Below are 21,605 nucleotides of genomic sequence, written 5' to 3' on the forward strand. Positions count from 1 at the left end.
TTAGTCTGGCATGATATACCTTTTGTAAAACTATGTTCCATTTTATCCCATTTACTGTCCACATCTATGTCCTTAACTACTTTCTCTTTCAAAATTTGTTCCAAGACCTTGCATACACTTGAGGTCAAACAGGTCTGTAGTTTCCTAGACCACTTTTTTCCCTTTCCTAAATATAGGTATTATATTTGCAATTCTCCAGTGATAGGGTACGACCCTCAAGTTTACAGATTGATTACAAATCCTTGGAAGCTTGCAATTTCATGTGCCAGTTCCTTTAATATTCTTGGATTAAAACTAGCCAGGCTCCCCAATTGAGTCCCATTAAGCTGTTTGAGTTTGATTTTCACCTCGGATGTGGTAATTTATACCTCCATATCTTCGTTGTCATTTGTTGCCCTGCCACTACTCCTAAGCTCTTTATTAGCCTTATTAAAACTGAGGGAAAGTATGTGTTGGGCCATGCTTAGATTATCTTTAATCTCCATCTCATCCTCAGTGCTTAGGGGTCCCATTTCTTCTTTCCTTGTTTTCTATTTATATGGCTATAGAATGTTTACTATTGGTCTTAATTCCCTTTGCAAGGTCCAACTCTGCTTGGCTTTTGGCAGTTCTCTCTTTATACCTACACTTTCTGACCACCAAGAGGTAGCTTTCCTTGCTGATCCCTCCTATCTTCCATTCCTTGTAGGCTTTGTGCTTTTTCTTAATCACCTATTTGAGATGCTTGCTCATCCAGGGTGGTCTGCAACCTTTGCTTACGATTTCCCCCCCTTGCTTGGGATGCAGGATTCAGAGAGCTTCTGCAACTTTCACTTAAAGTAATTCCAAGCCTCCTCCACAGTCATATCCTTGAGTTCTTCAGTCCAGTCCACTGCCTTAACTAATTCTCTTCATTTTTTAAAGTTAGCTCTTTTGAAATCAGGGACCCTTGTTGCAGATCTGTTTTTGTTTATCCTTCCACTTAGTTTAAATTGAATTAACTCATGATCACTCGAACCAAGATTGTCCTTTAGAACCAGTTCTTCTATGAGGTCCTCACTGCTCACCAATACCAAGTCTAAAATGGTATCCCCTCTTGTTCGTTCAGAACTATTTGTTGATGAAATCTGTCAGCGATCACATCCAGGAATATCTGGCCCTACTATTATTAGCACTTGTCCTCCAATCTATATCTGCTCAAGGAGCACACAAGAATTATAAGGCCATTGGGAAGAAACTAAATGAATGCTTTGCATTGGTCTTCACGGCGGAGGATGTGAGGGAGATTCCCAAACATGCGTCATTCTTTTTAGATGATCAATCTGAGGAACTGTCCCAGATTGAAGTGTCATTGGAAGAAGTTTTGGAACAAATTGATGAACTAAACAGTAATAATACCACCTGGTCCTGGTGATTTAACGCAAGAGTTCTGAAGGAATTCAAATGTGAAATTGCAGAACTAATAACTGTGGTTTGTAACCTATCATTTAAATCAGCTTCTGTACCAAATGGCTGGAAGATAGCTAATTTGAAACCAATTTTTAAAAAGGGCTCCAGAGGTGATCCCGGCAATTACAGGCCGCTAAGTCTGACTTCAGTATCAGATAAACTGGTGGAAACTACAGTAAAGAGCAAAATTGTCAGACACATAGATGAACATAAGTTGTTGGGGAAGAGTAAATGTGTTTTTTGTAAAGAGAAATCATGCCTCACCAATCCACTAGAATTCATTGAGGGGGTCAACAAACATGTGCACAAGGGGGATCCTGTGGATATAGTGCACTTAGATTTTCAGAAAGACTGACAAGCTTCCCCACCAAAGGCTCTTAAGCAAAGTAAGCGGTCATGGGATAAGAGGGATGAGTAACTGGTTAAAAGATAGGAAACAAAGGATAGGAATAAATGCTCAGTTTTCAGAATGGAGAGAGGTAAATAGTGGTGTCCCCCCAGGGATCTGTATTGGGACCAGTCCTATTCAACATATTCATAAATAATCTGGAAAAAGGGGTAAACAATGAGGTGACAAAATTTGCAGATGATACAAAACTACTCAAGACAGTGAAGTCCCAGGCAGACTGCGAAGAACTACAAAAGGACCTCACAAAACTGGGTGACTGGGCAACAAAATGGCAGATGGAATTCAGTGTAGATAAATGCAAAGTAATGCACATTGGAAAACAATCTCAACTATACATATAAAATGATGGGGTCTAAATTAGCTGTTACCACTCAAGAAAGGGATCTTGGAGTCCTTGTGGATAGTTCTCTGAAAACATCCACTCAATGTGCAGTGGCAGTCAAAAAAGCTAACAATGTTGAGAATAATTAAGAAAGGGATGATAAGAGACTACTAAGGGGGAATATGATAGAGGTTTATAAAATCATGACTGGTGTAGAGAAAGGAAATAGGAAGTGTTATTTATTGCTTCTCATAACACAAGAACTAGGGGTTACCAAATGTCATTAAAAGGCAGCAGGCTTAAAACAAATAAAAGGAAGCATTTCTTCACACAACACACAGTCAATCTGTGGAACTCCTTGACAGAGGATGTTGTGATGGCCAAGACCATAGCATGGTTCAAAAAAGAACTAGATAAGTTCATGGAGGATAGGTCCATCAATGGCCATCAATAGGGATGGGCAGGAGTGGTGTCCCTAGCCTCTGTTTTCCAGAAGCTGGGAATGGGTGACAGGAAATGGATCACTTTATGATTACCTGTTCTGTTCATTCCCTCTTGGGCACCTGGCATTGGCCACTGTTGGAAGACAGGATACTGGGATAAATGGACCTTTGGTTTGAACCAGGATGGCCATTCTTATGTTGTTCTTGAAATGAAGGCCCCATAATCACACAATTCCCAATAGTATTTATTTGATTGAAAGAGGTTTCTGTCCATATCCAAATTGGATCCTGGTGGTCTATAATGCACCCCAAGTACTATGTCAGAGGAATCTCTAATAGCATTCTTCCCCAAAGTGATTTTGGCCCAAACAGACTCTGCCTAATCCATTCCATTACTTCTAATTTCTTTGAGGTCTACCTCATCATCAATATACAATGCTACTCCACCACCTTTGCCTTTATTTCGGTCTTTCTTGAACAACACATATCCTTCAGGTTTCAGAGTGGTAGCCGTGTTAGTCTGTATCAGCAAAAAGAATGAGGAGTCCTTGTGGCACCTTAGAGAGTAAAATTTATTTAGACATAAGCTTTCGTGGGCTAAAACCCACTTCCATCAGATGCATGGAGTGGAAAATACAGTACAGTAGGAAGATATATACATACAGAAAACATGAAAAGATGGGGGTTGCCATACCAACTCTAACAAGACAAATCAATTAAAGTGGGCTATTATCAGCATGAGGAAAAAAACTTTTGTAGTGGTAATCAGGATGGCCCATTTCAAACAGTTGACAAGAAAGTGTGAGTAACAGTAGGGGGCAATTAGCATGGAGAAATAGTTTTTAGTTTGCGTAATGATCCATCCACTCCCAGTCTTTATTCAGGCCTAATTTGATGGTGTCCAATTTGCAAGTTAATTCCAGTTCTGCAGTTTCTCGTTGGAGTCTGTTTTTGAAGTTTTTTTGCTGAGGAATCGCCACTTTTAGGTCTGTAATTGAGTGTACAGGGAGGCTGAAGTGTTCTCTGACTGGTTTTTGAATGTTATAATATTTGACGTCTGATTTGTATCCATTTATTCTTTTGTGTAGAGACTGTCCGGTTTCGCCAATGTGCATGGCAAAGGGGCATTGCTGGCACACGCTAATTTTCCCCCCTACTATTATTCACACCTTCTTGTCAACTGTTTGAAATGGGCCATCCTGATTACCACTACAAACTTTTTTTCCCTCCTGCTGATAATAGCCCACTTTAATTGATTGGTATCATTAGAGTTAGTATGGCAATCCCCATCTTTTCATGTTCTTTGTGTATCTATCTATCTTCCTACTGTATTTTCCACTCCAGGCATCGGAGGAAGTGGGTTTTAGCCCACAAAAGCTTATGCCCAAATAAATGTGTTAGTCTCCAACGTGCCACAAGGACTCCTCGTTCTTTTTACGTAACCTTAAATACCTGTACTCCAGTCATGACTACTATTCCACCATATTTCTGTTATCCCTATAATATGTGGTTTCACTTCCTGCAGAAGTAGTTCTAGTTCCTCCATTTTGTTACCCAGGCTCCTTGCATTGGTGTACAAACATCTGAACTGTTGCTGCTTGGCTTTGCCCACATTCCTCATCCAATTTGGTACAGTAATTCTACTGTCGGTATCACCTGACTAGTATCAGCACTATCCTTCAGAAGAGTCTGAGTTATTAGTTATCTACATTTCCATCTTTTAACTGAACTTCTGGAAATATCTGATATCTATATGTGGAAAGTGAAACAGTCATTCTTTAAGTAACGTGTAATGCCCAAACAGGTAGACCCTGAATAAGAAATTTTCCTGGGGAGGGGAAAGGGGTGGAAAATCAATTAAAAAAAATAAACAAGAAATTGCCTGCACCCTGCTCACTAACGCTCCAGTTCAACAAAGCATGTTCATTTTTGAGCATGTGTTTCAAAGCCATTAAGTCTATTGGATGTAAACACATGCTTAAATGCTTTAACTGGGCCTAAACCTTGTTCAGAAAAGCATCCCCACTTCTTGTGAACAAGAGTCATTCTGTTATGGGCACTTTTACTTAGAAAAGTTTCCTTTTCTGAGTGCTGCTGTAGCAATTCCATTTAATTTCCCACACTCTCACTCATTGAATCCTTTGCACTAGCAATCGCTCTAACTATATAAAAAAATTCAAAGCAGTCACTGTATACACATGGTTCTGGTCAGCAGCAATACTTATTCCTAAATAAGTTCAAAATGTTACTGCATTCACATCATGGGCTGAGCCATGAGCCTCCCACTTTGATGATCTCCATCATTCCCCTATATATATATATATAGGGGAATGATGGATATTATATATATATATATATATATATATATATATATATATGTGTGTGTGTGTGTGCGCGCATGAATAATCACCTTCATGCCCTTATGTATTTATATAATTTGACCCTTATATAATCTGTATATTTTGACTGATTTTTACTTTCTTTGCACATGCACCTTCCAAAAGTAGAGGTTGAAAAGGTGCTACTAAATTCACCATACATATGTCCATATCTATTTCCCTTTGCTTCTTGATTCTGAGGTGCTGACTCAGTAGAATGTGACTTTAGAAAAATAGTGTTGCAGTATATTTGCCCTTGATTTATTTTTAAAGATAATGGTGGTACTTTTATTTCCTCTTTAAAATTGATTTACTTAATCTGAACCCTCTCCCACTCTTTTTATCTTATGCTTTCCTTTCTAATAGCACACCCACACATCATGCCACATTAAAAGATATTCTAGTTTCCTTTCCAGTTTATTTGCTATGCTCAAGGATACAGCATTAGCAGCATTTTAAACAGCAAAGACACTTCTGTTGGTGCAAAATTTCCCATATTTAATCTATAGGGGGATACTTGGCACTGTCAGCAATAGTATATTATTTTAAGAAAGGTCAGTTCAAGATTAAATTTGTTCCACATCAATGAACACTACAAGAATTGACATGCATTATGTATACAGTCTACTTTACAGGCATCAAAGCCTGTCAAGCACTTTTCATGCACAATTAAAAAAAATAAAGGGCCAAGATTACAGATTTATTGAGAATTCACATCCTAAGAAAAACCCCTAGAGATCCCAGGTTATCATTAGACATTTTTCTCTAGAATTGATTGTAGATCAGAAAAACATTGCAGAATTTGTAACTAAAAAGGGGAATTTGGGGATGGCCAAACCAGAGCATACATTCTCACTCTAACCAGAAAGAGCTTTTACTAAGATTTATTTATTAAACACTGTGGGCCAGATCTTTCACTGGTCTAAAATAGCATAGCACAGTTGAAGACAATGGAACTATGCTCTGCCCCAGGCTGGGATGGTAATTTACAGATATATGGGGAGACAAGCTCCCTGCTAAAATAAAGTAGGATATGTTTATCGAATTATTAATTCCATTTTGTATTATGTGTTGAACATCTGTCTCAACTTGCCCAAGGCAAGCCTATGGAATTGCTTTCCAGACAGCTGCCCTGTCTAGGAAAAGTGTTTGATACCTCACTGAAGGACTGTCAATGAGGAGCCAGCAACTTGATTGCCTCTGAACTGCTAACCCACTCCCAAGAGATGTTTTTTTAAAAAAAAACACATAGGGATCCAAATGCAGGGCAAGCATGATTGGTGGAGGGGCTGGAGCATCCCAGTGGAGCACATCACAAGGAAACATAGCCTGCTCTACACTACAAAATTACTTTGGTACAACTATGTCATTCAGGCATGTGAATAATCCACACCTCAGTATAACTAAGCACCAACGTAGACATAGCTACTGCCTCTCCCGTCGGCTTAGAGCATCTTCACCAAAAGCGCTACAGTGTCGCCGCTGCATTGGTACAGCTACTCTGCTGTAAATTTGTACTGTAGATTTAGCATCTATCTGAGGGTAATTAAGAGCAGGGTGTTGCTCTGGTAGGTGTGGTAGGGGGAAGGGAACTATCATCACATGTAAGGAGGACTTGCAGAAGTGACTCTGGTTAGCTTGAAATGGTGACAAACCTCAGACTCACAGAAGGGATGAGATCTGACAAGGGGAGGGTGCATTTCAGGACTTGGGTAACTCTCATGTGCTTTTTAAAAGTAAAACTCCTTTACTAAGCCTGTATTCCTTGCTTTCCTGCCATGTTGTCCCTGAAGGAGTTAAACTAGAAGCCCAGAACGGTGGAACTCTAGGAGTGCATGTGAAAGTTATTGGGGGATGCAGGAGACTCAGATTTTGGAATATAAGATGACTGGGCAGCAGCACCGCACATCTGAAAGAAAGACAGCAGGGACCCAGAGCTAGGCCAAACCCAGTTGGCTTCGAAGCACAGTAATGGGGGTCAACTTACTATAGATTGGTGGCTACACAGTGGATACAGGGCCAGGTTGCAATACCTGCCCAAAGTTTCCTATTTATATAAATTAAGCAAGTAAAGACACCATCTGTTGGTGGTTGTTATGGACACTATCAGGTCACATAGGGAGTCTCAATATTCAATTGAATGCTGTCAAGAAAGACAAGCGAAAAGTTGACTTTAAAAATATAGTTTAAAAAAATAATAGGAAAAGGGATAGAAATGCTGTACAGGTGATACAAATTACAGTACCCTGCCACACAGAGCACAAAAACAGAGTACAAGAAGGATGGAATGTTATGTGCAACTCTGCAATGAAATGATCCAATATTAGAGCTTTGGTTTTGAAAAGTCCTTTTATCATGAGCTATTTTGAGAATTTTGAAGTCAAAGAAAAAGAAAACCCTGAATTGAACTAAATGGCAACTTTTTACACATCTGATAATTGCATAGTAGCTATTTACATTTCTCTATAAATTCACACTTCTATAGTTTACACATATCTACACCCCTCCACGGGGATTTCAACTGACAGTGCTGATACTGCAGAACCATCTTCCAAGAATTTTCATCACCTCATACTACAATTATACCTGAAAACCCAGCTGTTGTTTTCTGGTGGCCACATAGATTATCAAGAGCAGCAGTCTTACTGCTCATACTTAAGGCTGGTGGTTTTCATGGCAAAAAATTAAAAATGTGACATTTCCTTTTTAAATAAAACAGAAGTCATAACACCCCATATTTTAAGCTGATTTTACGTTAGAAAAGTATTAAATAGCCATTAGCCATAGTTTAAAAGCAGAAAGAGGTCACAAATCACCAAATGTAAACATGAACATTTTCATAAAATTCTAGCTAATGTTTGTTTGATAAAGTATATTATCCATTCCAAAAATAATTAAAACCATTTTAAAACTCGTCACTCCCTCACAATCCACTACTTTGGACTGGATTTAAAGCACAATGTGTAAATGTTTATGGTAGTCTTGCAGAGCAGCAGGTTGGCTGGACTGACAACTATGACTCCTTACAAAAGCCTGAAAAAAATCATTTTTTTCACACAAGTTATGGCTATGATAAGCAAACAGCTAAGTTCAATATGCAAGCATTCTGAGCTTTGTTTTCTGCATTTTAACCCTACTCTAGTTTAGACACTCCTGCACCACCCCTTTAAGTTGGCAGAAACCACGCTGTCCACTCATGCTGGAAGCCTCCTTTCCAGGTCAGCCTTCTCATACCAATTTATTTCCATTATTAGATTTATCAAAATCTACCGGAAAATAAAGTGAGATCTAGCTCAGTTACTAAATTATCAGACTAATGAATTTGTGCTCCCCAGTGGTATTGCTTTAGGTAAGAAAATGGAATAATAAACATTGTGATTCAAGTTCATTTTGGGAAAGAACTTGAAAGTTTTTCATCTTGGGACTCATTAAAAGGCTAAAGTGATTTTATAACAAATTCTAAATGAGAAACATGTATTAGCTGCTTAGCTCCCATTTTAAAACTACTTTAATTTATAAAAATTAGCTCATACATTTCCCTGATTCTTTGTGCGAAAAACTCAAAGGAAACACACACACTTTGTTGAAATAATGTTAACACGGGAAATTCAGAGTTTGGGGTGAAACTCCTTTGATGGATAATCCTGATGCACGTGGAGTATCTTTTGCAACATAAGACATTTATAGATCACCCACCGTTTGTACATGCTGAAAACATCTTGGAATAAGAATGATGCAAAAAAGAATTCAGCTCAAGCTCTGTAATTGGGGTAATTGTTTGTCAGAGGTCAGTGACGTCACCAATTCCAGAATTTCCTGTTTTTATAGCACCCTGTCTTGCTGTCTGGGTCCCTTGCAAATATCGGAAATGCTGCCTGAGCTCTCTGCAGAGAGCTCAAGAGCTGCCTCTGCTTCCCAACTATCTGGGACACAGAAGTCCAAGGCAGTGAGGGGGGTTGGGGTGAAGTATGTATCATTTTATAAAGATCATAGCGGAGTCAAGAATCCTTAGTGAAATTCTGACCCCACTGGAGTCCATGGGAGTTTTGCCATGGACTTCAGTGGGCCCAGGATTTAACCCCCTGATTTTATCAGGGTTTGTTATGACTCATCTGACTATTTTTGGAGGGGCAAAATTCTGTGACAAGTGACGAGCCTTAACTATAAGATGTTAATCTCTGTAAAAAGCCAAGAACTTTAGTTTCTTTGTGAATTTCCAAGACATCTCCTTGACCTTTGAGAAATCCTTAGATAATATGCAAACGGTCTCATGGTGCAATATAAGTGATTTCATCTGCAGCCCTGTTAATCAAAAAGGCAAAAATGAAATAGTTTCAATAACCTTAATATAACTTCTAATCACAGAACAACATACTGTACCACACTAGGGATTTATAATATGGCAGTCTTAACAAAATTAGTTTAATAAATCAGAATGGTTAAAATCAAGGGTATCAAATTCATTTTTCTCAGATTGCCAAATTCCATTTTTTTCCATCCATGGGATAAGGTATACATTTAGGATTTTAATATTCTGAATTCACAGAAGAACAACCCACAGACATCAAATGGAGGTTTTCAGAAAGATCAAAAGTAAAATAGGTCATTGAAGTAGTAACATAGTCATTATTTGATCAGTACTTTATTGTCTCATTCAATGGGAAAATATACTCCCCGTAAGGACACCATTTCTGTCCTTTGTTTCTATTCCTACCCCATCCTCCTTGCTTTCCTGCCTTTGCATCTCTCCTCCTTGCTTTCTTCTGCATTTCCTTCCTTACAGCAGCTTTTACTTTCCACCCCCTGGGGCTTTATTCCAGCCACCTTCTGCATTCTATATGCAAAAATGATCAGTAATGAAATAGTTAATACAGACATTTTTAAAACCTCATCATTAGACTTAAAATAACATCCCAATTAAATTAATATTAGCTGGGAAGTTCACACTTTTCAGAGTTTATGGCTGTCTGAAGATTCAGGAAGACAATACTAGATTAATTATACTATTCTCACTCATGAAAACTTAGGACATGTCTACACTATAAACTTAATTACTGCAGTGGTTCATATCCACACTGTCCTTCTCCTGTCGGTGATTCGTGTCCTCAGCACCACCAGCTTAAGAGGGACAGTGTGGGGGGCAGAAAGCCAGGGCGCAGCTCTGCACACAGCTCCCTGCCAGGAGTCTGGCTCCCTGCCGGAAATGGGGCAACTGCACCAGGCTTCTCGGCTCCCCACCGGGAATGAGGCAGCTGCATTTGACTCCGGGTGCAGAGCTCCCGGCCGGGTGCAGCCATGCTCCCAGTGGGGAGCCAACAGCCGGGGGGAGGAGAGGAGAGGAGGAAGGGAATTGATGAAAATGACAGCCAATAGATGTAAGTAACGCAGTATCTATAGGGATACTGCATTGCCCGAACTACACCAACATAAGCCCTGAGCCTCTTGTGAAGGTGGAGTTATTATGTTGGTGTAGTAGGGCACTTACATTGGCGAGAGCAAGGCTGTAGGGTGTACACTGACATAATTAGATTGACGTAAGCTGCCTTACATCGATCAGGCCTCCTAAACATTTTTTTAAATATGAAAACTTAGATGCTGCAGAGTCTGAAAACTCCATGCAGGGCTCATAAGTATATTAAATAGAAAAAACAGAGTCCATAGGTGAGGTGTTTGAAGCCACTTGTTTAAATGGGTGGAGTCTTGCAAATACCGGATATTACTTGTGCCTCCAACTGAAAAACTTTTTAAATAAGTAGAAGACAAGAAAATGTAAGATTTATATTCCTAACAGAAGGAGCCTCTTATTTGCATAGATAAATTCTATTTGTGCTGTATAGTGACCTTGATGAAAATTCTATTGGGGAAAAAAAAATTACCATAGTAACAGTGACACTGACAACCACTATTGACGGGTGCTGCAATTATATTTTGTAACATGAAATATTTGCTCCACAAACAGAGTGCATTTCCCTTACGATGTCTTAATACAAAAAAATAAAAGCCCAGATGATTGGCAGTGTAGAAAGAATTCTCTCTAAAAAAATTATTTCTATAGCCATGAAATTATGGCTTCCAAATGCCCTTAAAAAAGGGCTGACTGAACTGGTTCTAATACCCACTTCTCCTCCCACGGATTAAATTTTGAATATTAAATTAAAATTGTCACTCAAATCTCAGAGAAAACTGTATTTAAATAAAAAGCTTAAAAATTCTGTTGATAAGGTTTCTCTAAAAAGAAAGCACTTTTGCTCATTTAAATTCTGTGCTTTTTAGGAGCATTTTATAGAGTATTTCTTCATGTTGCAAAACTAGATTATAGCGACTTCAAAAATATATCTATTTAGACAAATATATAATTTCTTAATCTCTTTTGACTTGCGCCTGCTGTCACTGAAGTCAATGGTGATATATGCCCACTGACCTAAATTCTGGTAAATGTTCCCCATGCAATTATTTATAGACTGAAAAAAAAAAAAAGAGTGAGGGGGAGGCTTAATTCTGCTCTGATATGCTAGTGTAAATCCAGACTAACACCACTGAAGCCAATGGTTGCATCACTTTATTACAGCAAAATGTGATCCTCAGTCTATTACTCAATATAAACTTGATTAGTCCAACATTCCACATAGTCAGAGATTACAGGAAGTTCCTCATTCCTTACTTTGATAGTAGAGTGCTGGCGTATAGCATATGTACTAAAATGCTGATTTCCAAACTGCATGCTATATTTTTATGTTAATAGAATAAAATATGGTTTAGTAGACTAGAAAAATGTTTTATAGACCAACAGCCAGGATCAAGGCACTTTATACATGCATTCTGACTCTTTATACCTGAGCAACTCCATTGTCTTCCAAATTACTACTAAGTCTTTATGTAACGGTAATGCCCAAAGACCGCATTTGGGACTGCGTCCCCATTATGCTGGTCTCTTTACAAACACAGGAAAGAGTGAATCTCTGCCCAGAAGGGTTTAGAATCTAACAGAAGTTTATGAACAGTAGGGGATGGGGAAGCAACATACAAGCAAATTCATCCAGTGAAGAATTGGCACATCTTAATTAGTTACATTTGTATTTCATCTAATTGAGGTAGAGGTATAGAGTAGGAAAAAGAAGAAAGGAGAAGAGGAATAGTCGTAGTTCATCACCTGCCTAGCCATGATGATCGTTTGTGGTCATCATGGCAGAGATAAGTCTTGGGCGAGAGTAGAAGGAACATAAGAGAGCTTGTTTAGATTTTAACCGGGCATTTTTACCATGCATAAGGGGCAGCATGAAAGAAACCATGGAGATGATTAAGGGAGAAACTGACTGGTGGGTGGTAAAGTCTGAGAACGCTGGCAGAGCAAAGGCAGGGGTTGACAGCACAGTAGGTTATTAGAACAACTAGGCTGGGTAGGGTTAAGTTCTGAAGGGCTCTAAAAGGCAAAGCCAAGAAGTGTATATTTGATTTGGAGATGAAGGTGAGTCAGGTGAGAGACTCGAGGGGGTTGATGTGGTCAGGACATCAAGCCAAGATTATTTTAACAGCAAAATTCTGAATAGACTTGAGCAGAGAGATTGCAGTAGTTAAGGCCAGGAAAGAAGAGGTTGCAGTAGTCAAGGTGTGACATGAGGGCATGGATGAGAGTTTGGGCTGTGTGAACAGAGGAAAAAAAAATACAGATTTTAGAGGTGCTATGTTAGGAAAAAATGGCAAGATTTATGGCCTGAAAATAAGGATTCAGTGAGAGGACAGAGTCAAAGATGACACCCAGGCAATGGGCCAGAATGACTGGCATTGTTCTACACAGTGAGTGAGAATAAGGGGGAGATGAGAGGGTTTGGCAGGTGGGAGAAATCAAGAACTCAGTTTTCGCCATATTGAGTTTAATTTGATGTCTGGACATTCATGATGAGAGGTTAGAATGACAGGTCAAGATACTAGATTGGATGATGTAAGATGATTTACAAATCTACCTCTGTACTGATGAGCTATCAGCATAAAGACAAACTGAGTTAAAGCCATAATTGTGGATAAGAGCACCTAGAGGTAAAACATAGGGGGAAATGATTAGGGGGGCTAGGACAGAGCCCTGAAGGGCATACACTTACTGATAGTTACATTTAATGTAACTAAAAGCAGAATTTGGCCCTTGTACACAAACAGCAAAGTAACTAAAGGCAAAACAGATATAATTGTGCATTTAGCATTAGCTCCTGTGGCATCCGAGCAACTACGATCTGTTTTAGTGAGAAAGGAACAGTTAAGGTATATAATGTGGAACTCTGAAACAAGTTCATTTGGGTTAATGAAGAAATAAGGCAAATCTATGCCATCAGAACTGAAACTCACTATGTAGACTTCTAGCACAACGGGGCCCTGGTCCATATCTGGGGCTTCTAGGTGATTCAGCAATAAAAATAATAAAAAAAACAACAGACTTTATTATGCTCCCCGCTTACATATGATTGATCTTTGTAACTCAATCTCCTGCAACCAGTGATAACCAGAGGCATTTTTCATTTCAATTCATATACTTTGCTTTGAAGTGCATAAATTTTACCAAAATGCTTACAGTTAAAAGATTTATATACTTTAATGATGCCGGAACTGAATGTTTGATCACTTAACTCTTTGGAGTATCTACATTTGTATGCATTAATAATACACTATCTCTAGATCATAAAATGTTAATGAATATAAAATAAATGCAACAAATCAACAGTTTTGAAGTATTCTGTGTAATACTGTACTTTGCTATTGCTGTAGTCTGAACAAACAGTGCTCAATATGAATTACTCTCCACGCTTGTATACAGGGTGTGTGTGTGTATTAAAAAACACACACACACACACACACACACACACACACTACTAATATAAGGCCCATGATACTTAGGGCTTGTCTTCACTACCGGGGAGATAGATGCTGCTGCAATTGATGCAACAGGGGGTCAATTTAGCAGGTCCAGTGAAGTTCCGCTAAATCGAGACCAGAGCTCTCTCTGGTTGACTCCATACTCCAACTCCCCGAGAAGAGTAAGATAAGTCAACGGGAGAGCCTCTCCCATTGACACAGCACAGTGAAGACACCACAGTAAGTCAACCTAAGCTACGTTGACTCCGGTTACGTTATTCATATAGCTGGAATAGTGTAACTTAGGTCAACTTACCCCGGTAGTTTAGACAAAACCTTAGGCTCTAAAACCACTGTAGTTTAAGCCCCATCCATGCCATTCCCAGTGCTGAGCTGTCAATAGTGCAGCATACCTAAAAGGGCACCATCAACACGTAATAGTCTAATTTTTTAAAAAAAGAGTTAAAGTAGTTTAAGGTATGACACCTATCTCCAAGTCCTGCTCCCCATTTTTGTGGTTTTATAGAGATGACTTGTGTGTGAAACACCCACACAAACTGACCATAAAGGGGAGAGAAAACACAAGTAAGCAAACTGGAAAAAATAGAAAAAAATTCCCTTCTAAGTCTTTGTATTATTCCCAGGCCTAAATTCCACTCACCACACGGGCACAGTCATCTGCCGCATGACTCCACCTGCAGGGTCTAGTCCTTAGGTGCTAGCTCTTGTAACAGAGGTAGATAACAAAATTCATATAGGAGTGAAGTTTTTTAAACTAAGCATCCTTTTAAGATGAGCTCTCATGGGAAAACAGTGTGAATGCTCATATTGCATGCAAATTTATTGCTCTCTGTTTATGCTTTATTTAGTTTTAAGCTATATATTGTTAAATTGGAAGAGCGAACAGATTTATTCCATCTGAAAATATGACAATTCATAAAATTGGTGGTGATCTTCTTTCAAAATAGTTTGTTCTTTATTTAGCTAACCCTCATAATCGGTTCTGTTATTTAAAGATACTTTTACAACATTTGAGGAAACAAAGCAGAATGTTCTTCAAATAGAAACTATTATCTTGAATAAACATTTAAATATTTTGGAATTAAGCTGAAGGGGACTGTGGTGAAGCATTAAGTTTTTGAGAAGGACCACAGAAAACAAACTGAGGAGTTAGGAGAATACACTATGTGCCTGATGGATATGAACTGCCCAAACAGGATAAGGACATCTGAGATGTGCCGGCACTAAATGCGAGCAACATCACACTGAAGTCTAGAAACTGAAGTATTTAATGCAACCTTAACAATGATCTTGCAACCATTTCATCATATCAGAGCAACAATTTGGACTGAAGGGAAGTTCTAGATGATAGGGCTTGTTAAGGGATATTTACTGCCTTTTACTGCTGAACACTTAAGAGCTATGGACCAGATCCTCAGTTGCTGGAAATCAGCATAGTTCCAGTCAATGAATTACACCAATGGAGCTGCACCAGATGAAACCAGTCAAGGATAAGGCCTTATATCTATACTTAGCTGAAAATTGCACTCATGTGATTAACAGTTAAATCATTTTTATGTTTAATTGAATTTAATTCTAGTAAGTAGGTGCCAGCCTGACAACCCTGAAGAATGAAGTCCTATTGAACACAAACTGGTACAAAAGGATCCTACATGATCACTCTTCCCTATTCTGCTTCAGTTGTGACTTGGACCAAATCTAAGGGTGAAGAGGGAATCCTTATTGAACTATCTGCTAAGCCTGCTAACAAAAGCATCTAATGTAAAGGTGTTTTTTTTAATTATGTGAACAGGGATATTGTAGAAACTGGGCCAATACCAACAATTTATTTCAGATAGGCCAAACATCCTTCAGTTCTAAACCCTTTTGGTCACCAATCTGGTTCACCATTCTGGTCTCAGTTATTCAAAAGGTATCAAAATATTTACTTTAATCTCTCCTTAAAATTTAGGTGTCCTTACTGCCTTCCATTGTTTAATATTTTAAGAAGAGTTTTTTTAAAAAGTCACTTACCAGTTTTGTAATGTCATTCACATCATCTGTCACTGGATTCCCACAGAGACCTTTGACAAGAGGATTAAGTAGGAGCAGTTGAAGATAAAAGCAAGTGATAATCCAAGTCTATATAAAAAAAGAATATTTATCTGATAAACATCTTCAAAATCATACCGAATATAGACAGTAACGTGAAAAACAAGATGATTTCGAAACATTGTTTTGGCTATAAAGATGGGAAGAAAAGACTACTTGCCTCATTGTTTATACTTAAAAAAAACCAAGGATGACAGTAGCTCCTTATGGTAGTACAGTGGCTTCTGTGCTTCAAGAACACACACGAACAAAAACTTTGATTGTGATACTCAGTTTAACACAATTAGCAGCATAATCAGGTTATTGCTGACTAATCAGATCTTTTCATTAAATTTCATCCCGGATCATTAAAATGTACAGTATATTCCATTCCAACAGATACATTCTAGTAATAACTAGCCATAGAACTGAAATCTCTGGAAAACAACACTCCTTATGGAAGTCAAAATGCAGCAAAACATAATACACCTTCAAATATATTCAATAATTACATATATGTTCTTCTAAAGTGCAGAAAATATGGATAATACTAACCAGTTTCAAAAAGGAAAAAACTATGAACACGTTAACTGAGAAGTTAGCATTTAGCATGGGAAAATAGACAAAAATTACTACTTTATGTGCCATAAATGGATTTTTGTGCAACAGGATCTTGAACAGATTCTTGTGTGATAGAATCAAGTGTTTTGGCAATAGTGGCTTTCATATGTGAAGATTAGTTGCAACATCTTCAACAGGCCAGTAAACAACCTAGATACTAAACCTACTATAGAGTCAGCCAGAGTTTACTTTATTCGCCGTCCACATGGCAGGGGTCATATGAAATACACTTAAATGATTAGACTTTTTCCAGGAAGGATACACTTAGAAAGTACTAATGGGAAAATTGTTTCTTAGCCCATCAGATCTTTCTTTTTGCACAGCTGGATTCTCCAGGCAAACTTATTCAACATTTATATACAGCTGCTAGGAAGAATGGTTGGACTTCATGGACTGATAACGCCAGTACCATTCAAATAACTGTCTGCAATCTGCAGATGGATGAGGAGGAGCAGATTGATGTTAAACCCTAGCAAGACAAAAGGTGATACAGACTGGCAGAAGGAAACCCTCTTAAAAGCTTACATCCATGGTATAGACTCCACTAGTTGGAGACACACATACCACATCAAGTCAACATGCAGCACAGGAGTACTTCTGGACCCCTCACCAACACTGAGCTCTTATGCAGCAGTGTCCATACAATACTCTGTCCTCTCCAGTTGGCTAGAAGTCTGTCACAGCAAGGCAGAGGAGGACCTGGCTTCAGTAGTACATGTCTTTGTTCCCTCCCATCTGTAATACATCAATGCAGTATACCTAGGTTTGAGAGACTCAGCCCTGAGAAAAGTCCCAACTGGTGCAGAATGCAGCAACTTGCATCTTCAGCAACACCTGTGACAAGCAAATCATCCCAGTACTTTGCTCACTACTGGCTTCCTGTAGAACCCCATGACAAGTTTAAGCTGTAGATCTTTATTTTCAGTGGGCTAGATGATCTGAGCTCAGGACTCAAAAGACTGCCTCAAACTCTGGAACTTCACTCCTGGCACAATGGAACTGTCTATCTGTCACAGACAAAGGCAAGGGCAAAACCTGTTTGTGCAGGAGACTGAGCCTCCATTGGGACTATGGAACTTGTTCCTCCAGGAACTAAGATTTCCCTCAAACCTTTCCACTTTCTAGGCTAAATGAAAAGCTCACTTCTTCTTTCAGCCTTGTCTTCAAACAGTATAGAGCACATTAGCTTTAAAAAAGAAAAAAAAATCCAATACATGAAAATTTTCTCTAGGGAGCTGTATAGAGAGGAGTGATACATGAGAGATATTATGCACCAATTTACTTCATTATTGGAAGGCACTCAGATACCATGGTGAGGATACATGCAGTATAAGAATCTAAACAGAACAGATCATAATAGCAACTATTTTATAAACAGTGGTTAAAATCATTCATCCTAGCTTTCAAGTGAACATTAACTGACCATTCATTCATGGGCGGCGGGGGAACCTCCTCTTTGGGAAGGCTCTCTCCCTCAGAGTTGTATTAGGCACCTAACTACCTCTGAAGTGCTGGACTTGGCCGCACCCCTCTCCAACATTTCCTACTGGCTAGCGCAGGCTGCTCCCTGCTCTGCTTACTGGCTTCTGTAAATCCCTTTTTTAGGCACCTATCTCTCCCTGTCCATTGTACAGGGAGCCTAGTGTCCACTGTGTGCTTAAAAGTTGGATATTGCAACACTCATTGTTGCCACACCCAAGTATCTTTGAGGATGCAGCCCTTTCCCTCTCTATGCTTCAGTTTCCCCCATCTGTAATATGGCGATAAGGCTATTAATCTTCTTTGTAAAGAACATTGAAACCTACTGATAAAACAACACTATATAAGAGCTAGGCATTATTTTTCCTGTGAATGAGAATTACCTTGCCCTCAAAACTGAAGAACTTGGAGGAAATTGAGGAGAACCTCAGATTCTCTCTCTCTCAACAGGGCTCTTTCTGTGGATTTTTCCATGGGACAGCAGGATCTGGGCCTGGCACCAGATTGTTATTAAAAAAATGCAGTAAATGTGACAATACCATAAACAGGCAACAGGTGGTATTTGGCTTCAAAATGCACCACTTCTACTATCAAAGTAAAAGGGCCAATTCTACTCTCAGAGACAATAGCGCAACTCCCATTGCAGTTACCAAGAGCTTTACACATGAAAATTAATCCTGATTAAGGTAGGGTGTGACTTTAGAATTAATTATTCCTGACTAACGATACGCCTTTTCCTGGAATAAGAGTGCTGTAAGCTGAATTAACTTAAAACATTTAAGACAAAGAATAGCTAATAAGAAATAATCTCTATGTAGACAAGCTGTAAGATTCAGGGGTGTTTTCAAACACATTCTTTGGAAATGCAGACTGCTGAAACATTGTCTTATTTACTCACTTGCTCATTGCACCAAATTCTGTTCTTCTTTACTTACTGTATAACAATGAGTCATACCAGTGTACTAAGGCCAGAATTTCACCTCACATATCTAATGAGCAGGGAAGTAATTCAATCTTTATATAGAAGGGTGATTTGCTATCCCAAGTGCCAAGCAGACCTGAACCAATTAGAAGCTCCAATAAAAGTAGTACCACATATTAGACAACAAACTGGACTTCGAGACCTTTTGTTAGTTACTGTACTTCATATGGTAATACCTTAAAGGTGTAGGCCATACATAAATTTTGAGAACAAAAATAACTTTACTCCTATGCAACAATATATATATATACTCCAAAAGTTGTGGTTCATTTATAACTTTTATAAAATACATATGCTTTGTGCATTTTGAGATATCAAATGAAAGTTTTTTTGTTCATTTCTTTCCTATTGTAGGTGATCTGGGAAGTTTAAACTTAATGCCATCCCACAGCTGCTGAGAAGCTGCAAAACTATTGCTGCTCTGAACAAGTTATCAAAATACTTTGATTATTTATATGTACATATTGATATCACATGTGCATGTACACACACACACACACACACACACGACTGCACAGACTAGAGAGCTAAAGGATATTTGTGTTATTTGTTCTTCATCTGGAGCCAACATTCTGATTTCATCAATAGGAGTTTTGTTAAATCAAGGATGGCATAACATGAGCCACTGTGAACGGTCACGCTGTCTGGAGTGCCTCACAACTGTGAGTGCTTACCTCAGGGCAAACTGTCAGAAAACAGGTCAGACACCCCAAACTGGTGATGTGTTCTAGAATTAGATTTCACCAGGCCAGTAAGAAATGTGAACTCCTGGATCACTGTAACAGTCTTACTATAGAGTCATAGACAGTCCCCTTGACCCTGTCTATATTGCCACTCAGACAAAATGGATTTAGTGATAAATGGTCACTTACACCAAAATCATATAATGGTCAGGTTGCTCCCAGTCCTAAGAGACCTGTCACTTGCCCCCAGATCAACTGGTACCCTAGCTCTTACACCAAAGACAACATCTGTAGCCAATCCTGTAATAAACTATCTAAAGGTTTATTAACCAGGAAAAAAGGAATAAGTGTTATTTACAGATTAAAGCAAGCAAACATACACACACAAATGAGTTACCATCTAAATCCTAAGAGTGACAGAGTTGTATTTATCAATTCAAAGTGTCATTCAGGGCAGACTTAGGGGTAACCCTGGGGACCTCTGCCTCAGCTGAGTGTCCGGCCCTGTTAGAGTTCAAACAGCCAAAAAAAAAAAAAATGGAAAATTTTCCTATGAGTTTGTTTTATTTTCTTCACTCAGCTTCCAAATCCATAGGAGGAGCTTCCTTGCACATAGAATTTCTCTACAGAGATAGGGCCATTAACCAGCCTTTATATTGAGATTTTGTTGATGGCCCATCTGATTTTAACAGTGCTTCTGGATGGGTGGGAGTGGAGGGAGGACGATTCCCATGCCTGGGTTTTCAAAATGATAAAGCAAAAAATTTACATATTTTCTTATAGCATGGAATACAGACATTGCAAGTGAGATTAATGCATGCAGAAACTTACAAGCATTTCATATAGTCTAAACACTAAATACATTCTTATATGACAAATACCTATTGTGAGCAAAATTAACATACAGGTGAACTGGTCTGGTGTCCAGCTATGAGTTTATTAGTTCTTAGCAAACGTTTTCAGTCTTGACAAGAGTTGGCATCTGGCCTGCCAGCATCAATCAAGGATAGCATAACATGAGCCATTGTGAACTTCACAAATTTATAAACAGTGCTTCCAGCTTTACATTTAAACAGGTATAAAGAAAGTTACTAGTACAGTATATTTTAAGTTATACTGGAAAAGCGTACAGATTTCCACATACAGTCTGAGGGTGATATTTTCAAAGCAGGGCATGGGATTTAGCCACACATTCTATTAAAGTTAACTGAAGATGTGTGACAAATCACATGCACTACTTGCAAAATCTCCACTTGCCTGCTTTGTAAGCTCCATGGCACTTGTTGACAATTTCATAGTGGAAGGGATGCCACAGGAATAAATGACAGGTGTGCCCGTCAGGAGAAGCATGAATAAATACCACTAACTTTCTGGAAAAAAGATTTTCCTAACTATTTTTTACCAGAAAAATATTCTGAAAGGACAAACATATAATCAAAGAAAACTGCTTTCAACATTGCCTCCTCCCTTGCTTTCTGTTATGCACCGTTAGTTAGCCTCACCCTATTTTTATTTTAGGAATAGGATGTACTCATTTATTTCCTTATTCTGAAGCTCACTGAACTGTGAAAAATGTATATAATCCCAGGAAAAAGGGAGAGGCTGAAACTGGACTAGGAGAGATTAGTTCAGAGCAAATTTCATGAATGGGTAATCTGAGTGCTCTCATGCTATAAAGCATCTGCATTTTTAGATAATGTACAGTTTTTTAGAGACTTGGCTAAAGGTCCAAAGTGCAGCAGCCTTCTGTTTCACAATACAACATGTGAGTTACGCTGGTTCATATGTAGCAATTTCATAAGGGGAAAAAAAAATAGGGGAATACCAACTTTTTTTTTTTTTTTAAAAAAAACATACACTGGAAAGCTTGGACATTTTCCAAAAGTCTAGCTTGTAGTGATAGCGTGGTTCCAAATGTAACTATGGAG

At 38.6% G+C, this 21,605-nt stretch overlaps 1 protein-coding gene across 3 annotated transcripts in view; it reads right to left on the reverse strand.

The window, feature by feature from the left end:
- Positions 1 to 21,605, reverse strand: part of KITLG (KIT ligand) — a 76,597-nt gene that overhangs the window by 34,646 nt on the left and 20,346 nt on the right. For all 3 annotated transcript variants that reach the window (XM_054027665.1, XM_054027662.1, XM_054027674.1), the window contains exon 2: positions 15,856 to 15,963. In XM_054027665.1, coding sequence (XP_053883640.1) covers positions 15,856 to 15,963 — 108 coding nt within the window. The remainder of the gene's footprint in view (positions 1 to 15,855; positions 15,964 to 21,605) is intronic.

This window comes from Malaclemys terrapin, chromosome 1, assembly GCF_027887155.1.
Source record: "Malaclemys terrapin pileata isolate rMalTer1 chromosome 1, rMalTer1.hap1, whole genome shotgun sequence".
Lineage (NCBI taxonomy): Eukaryota > Metazoa > Chordata > Testudines > Emydidae > Malaclemys > Malaclemys terrapin.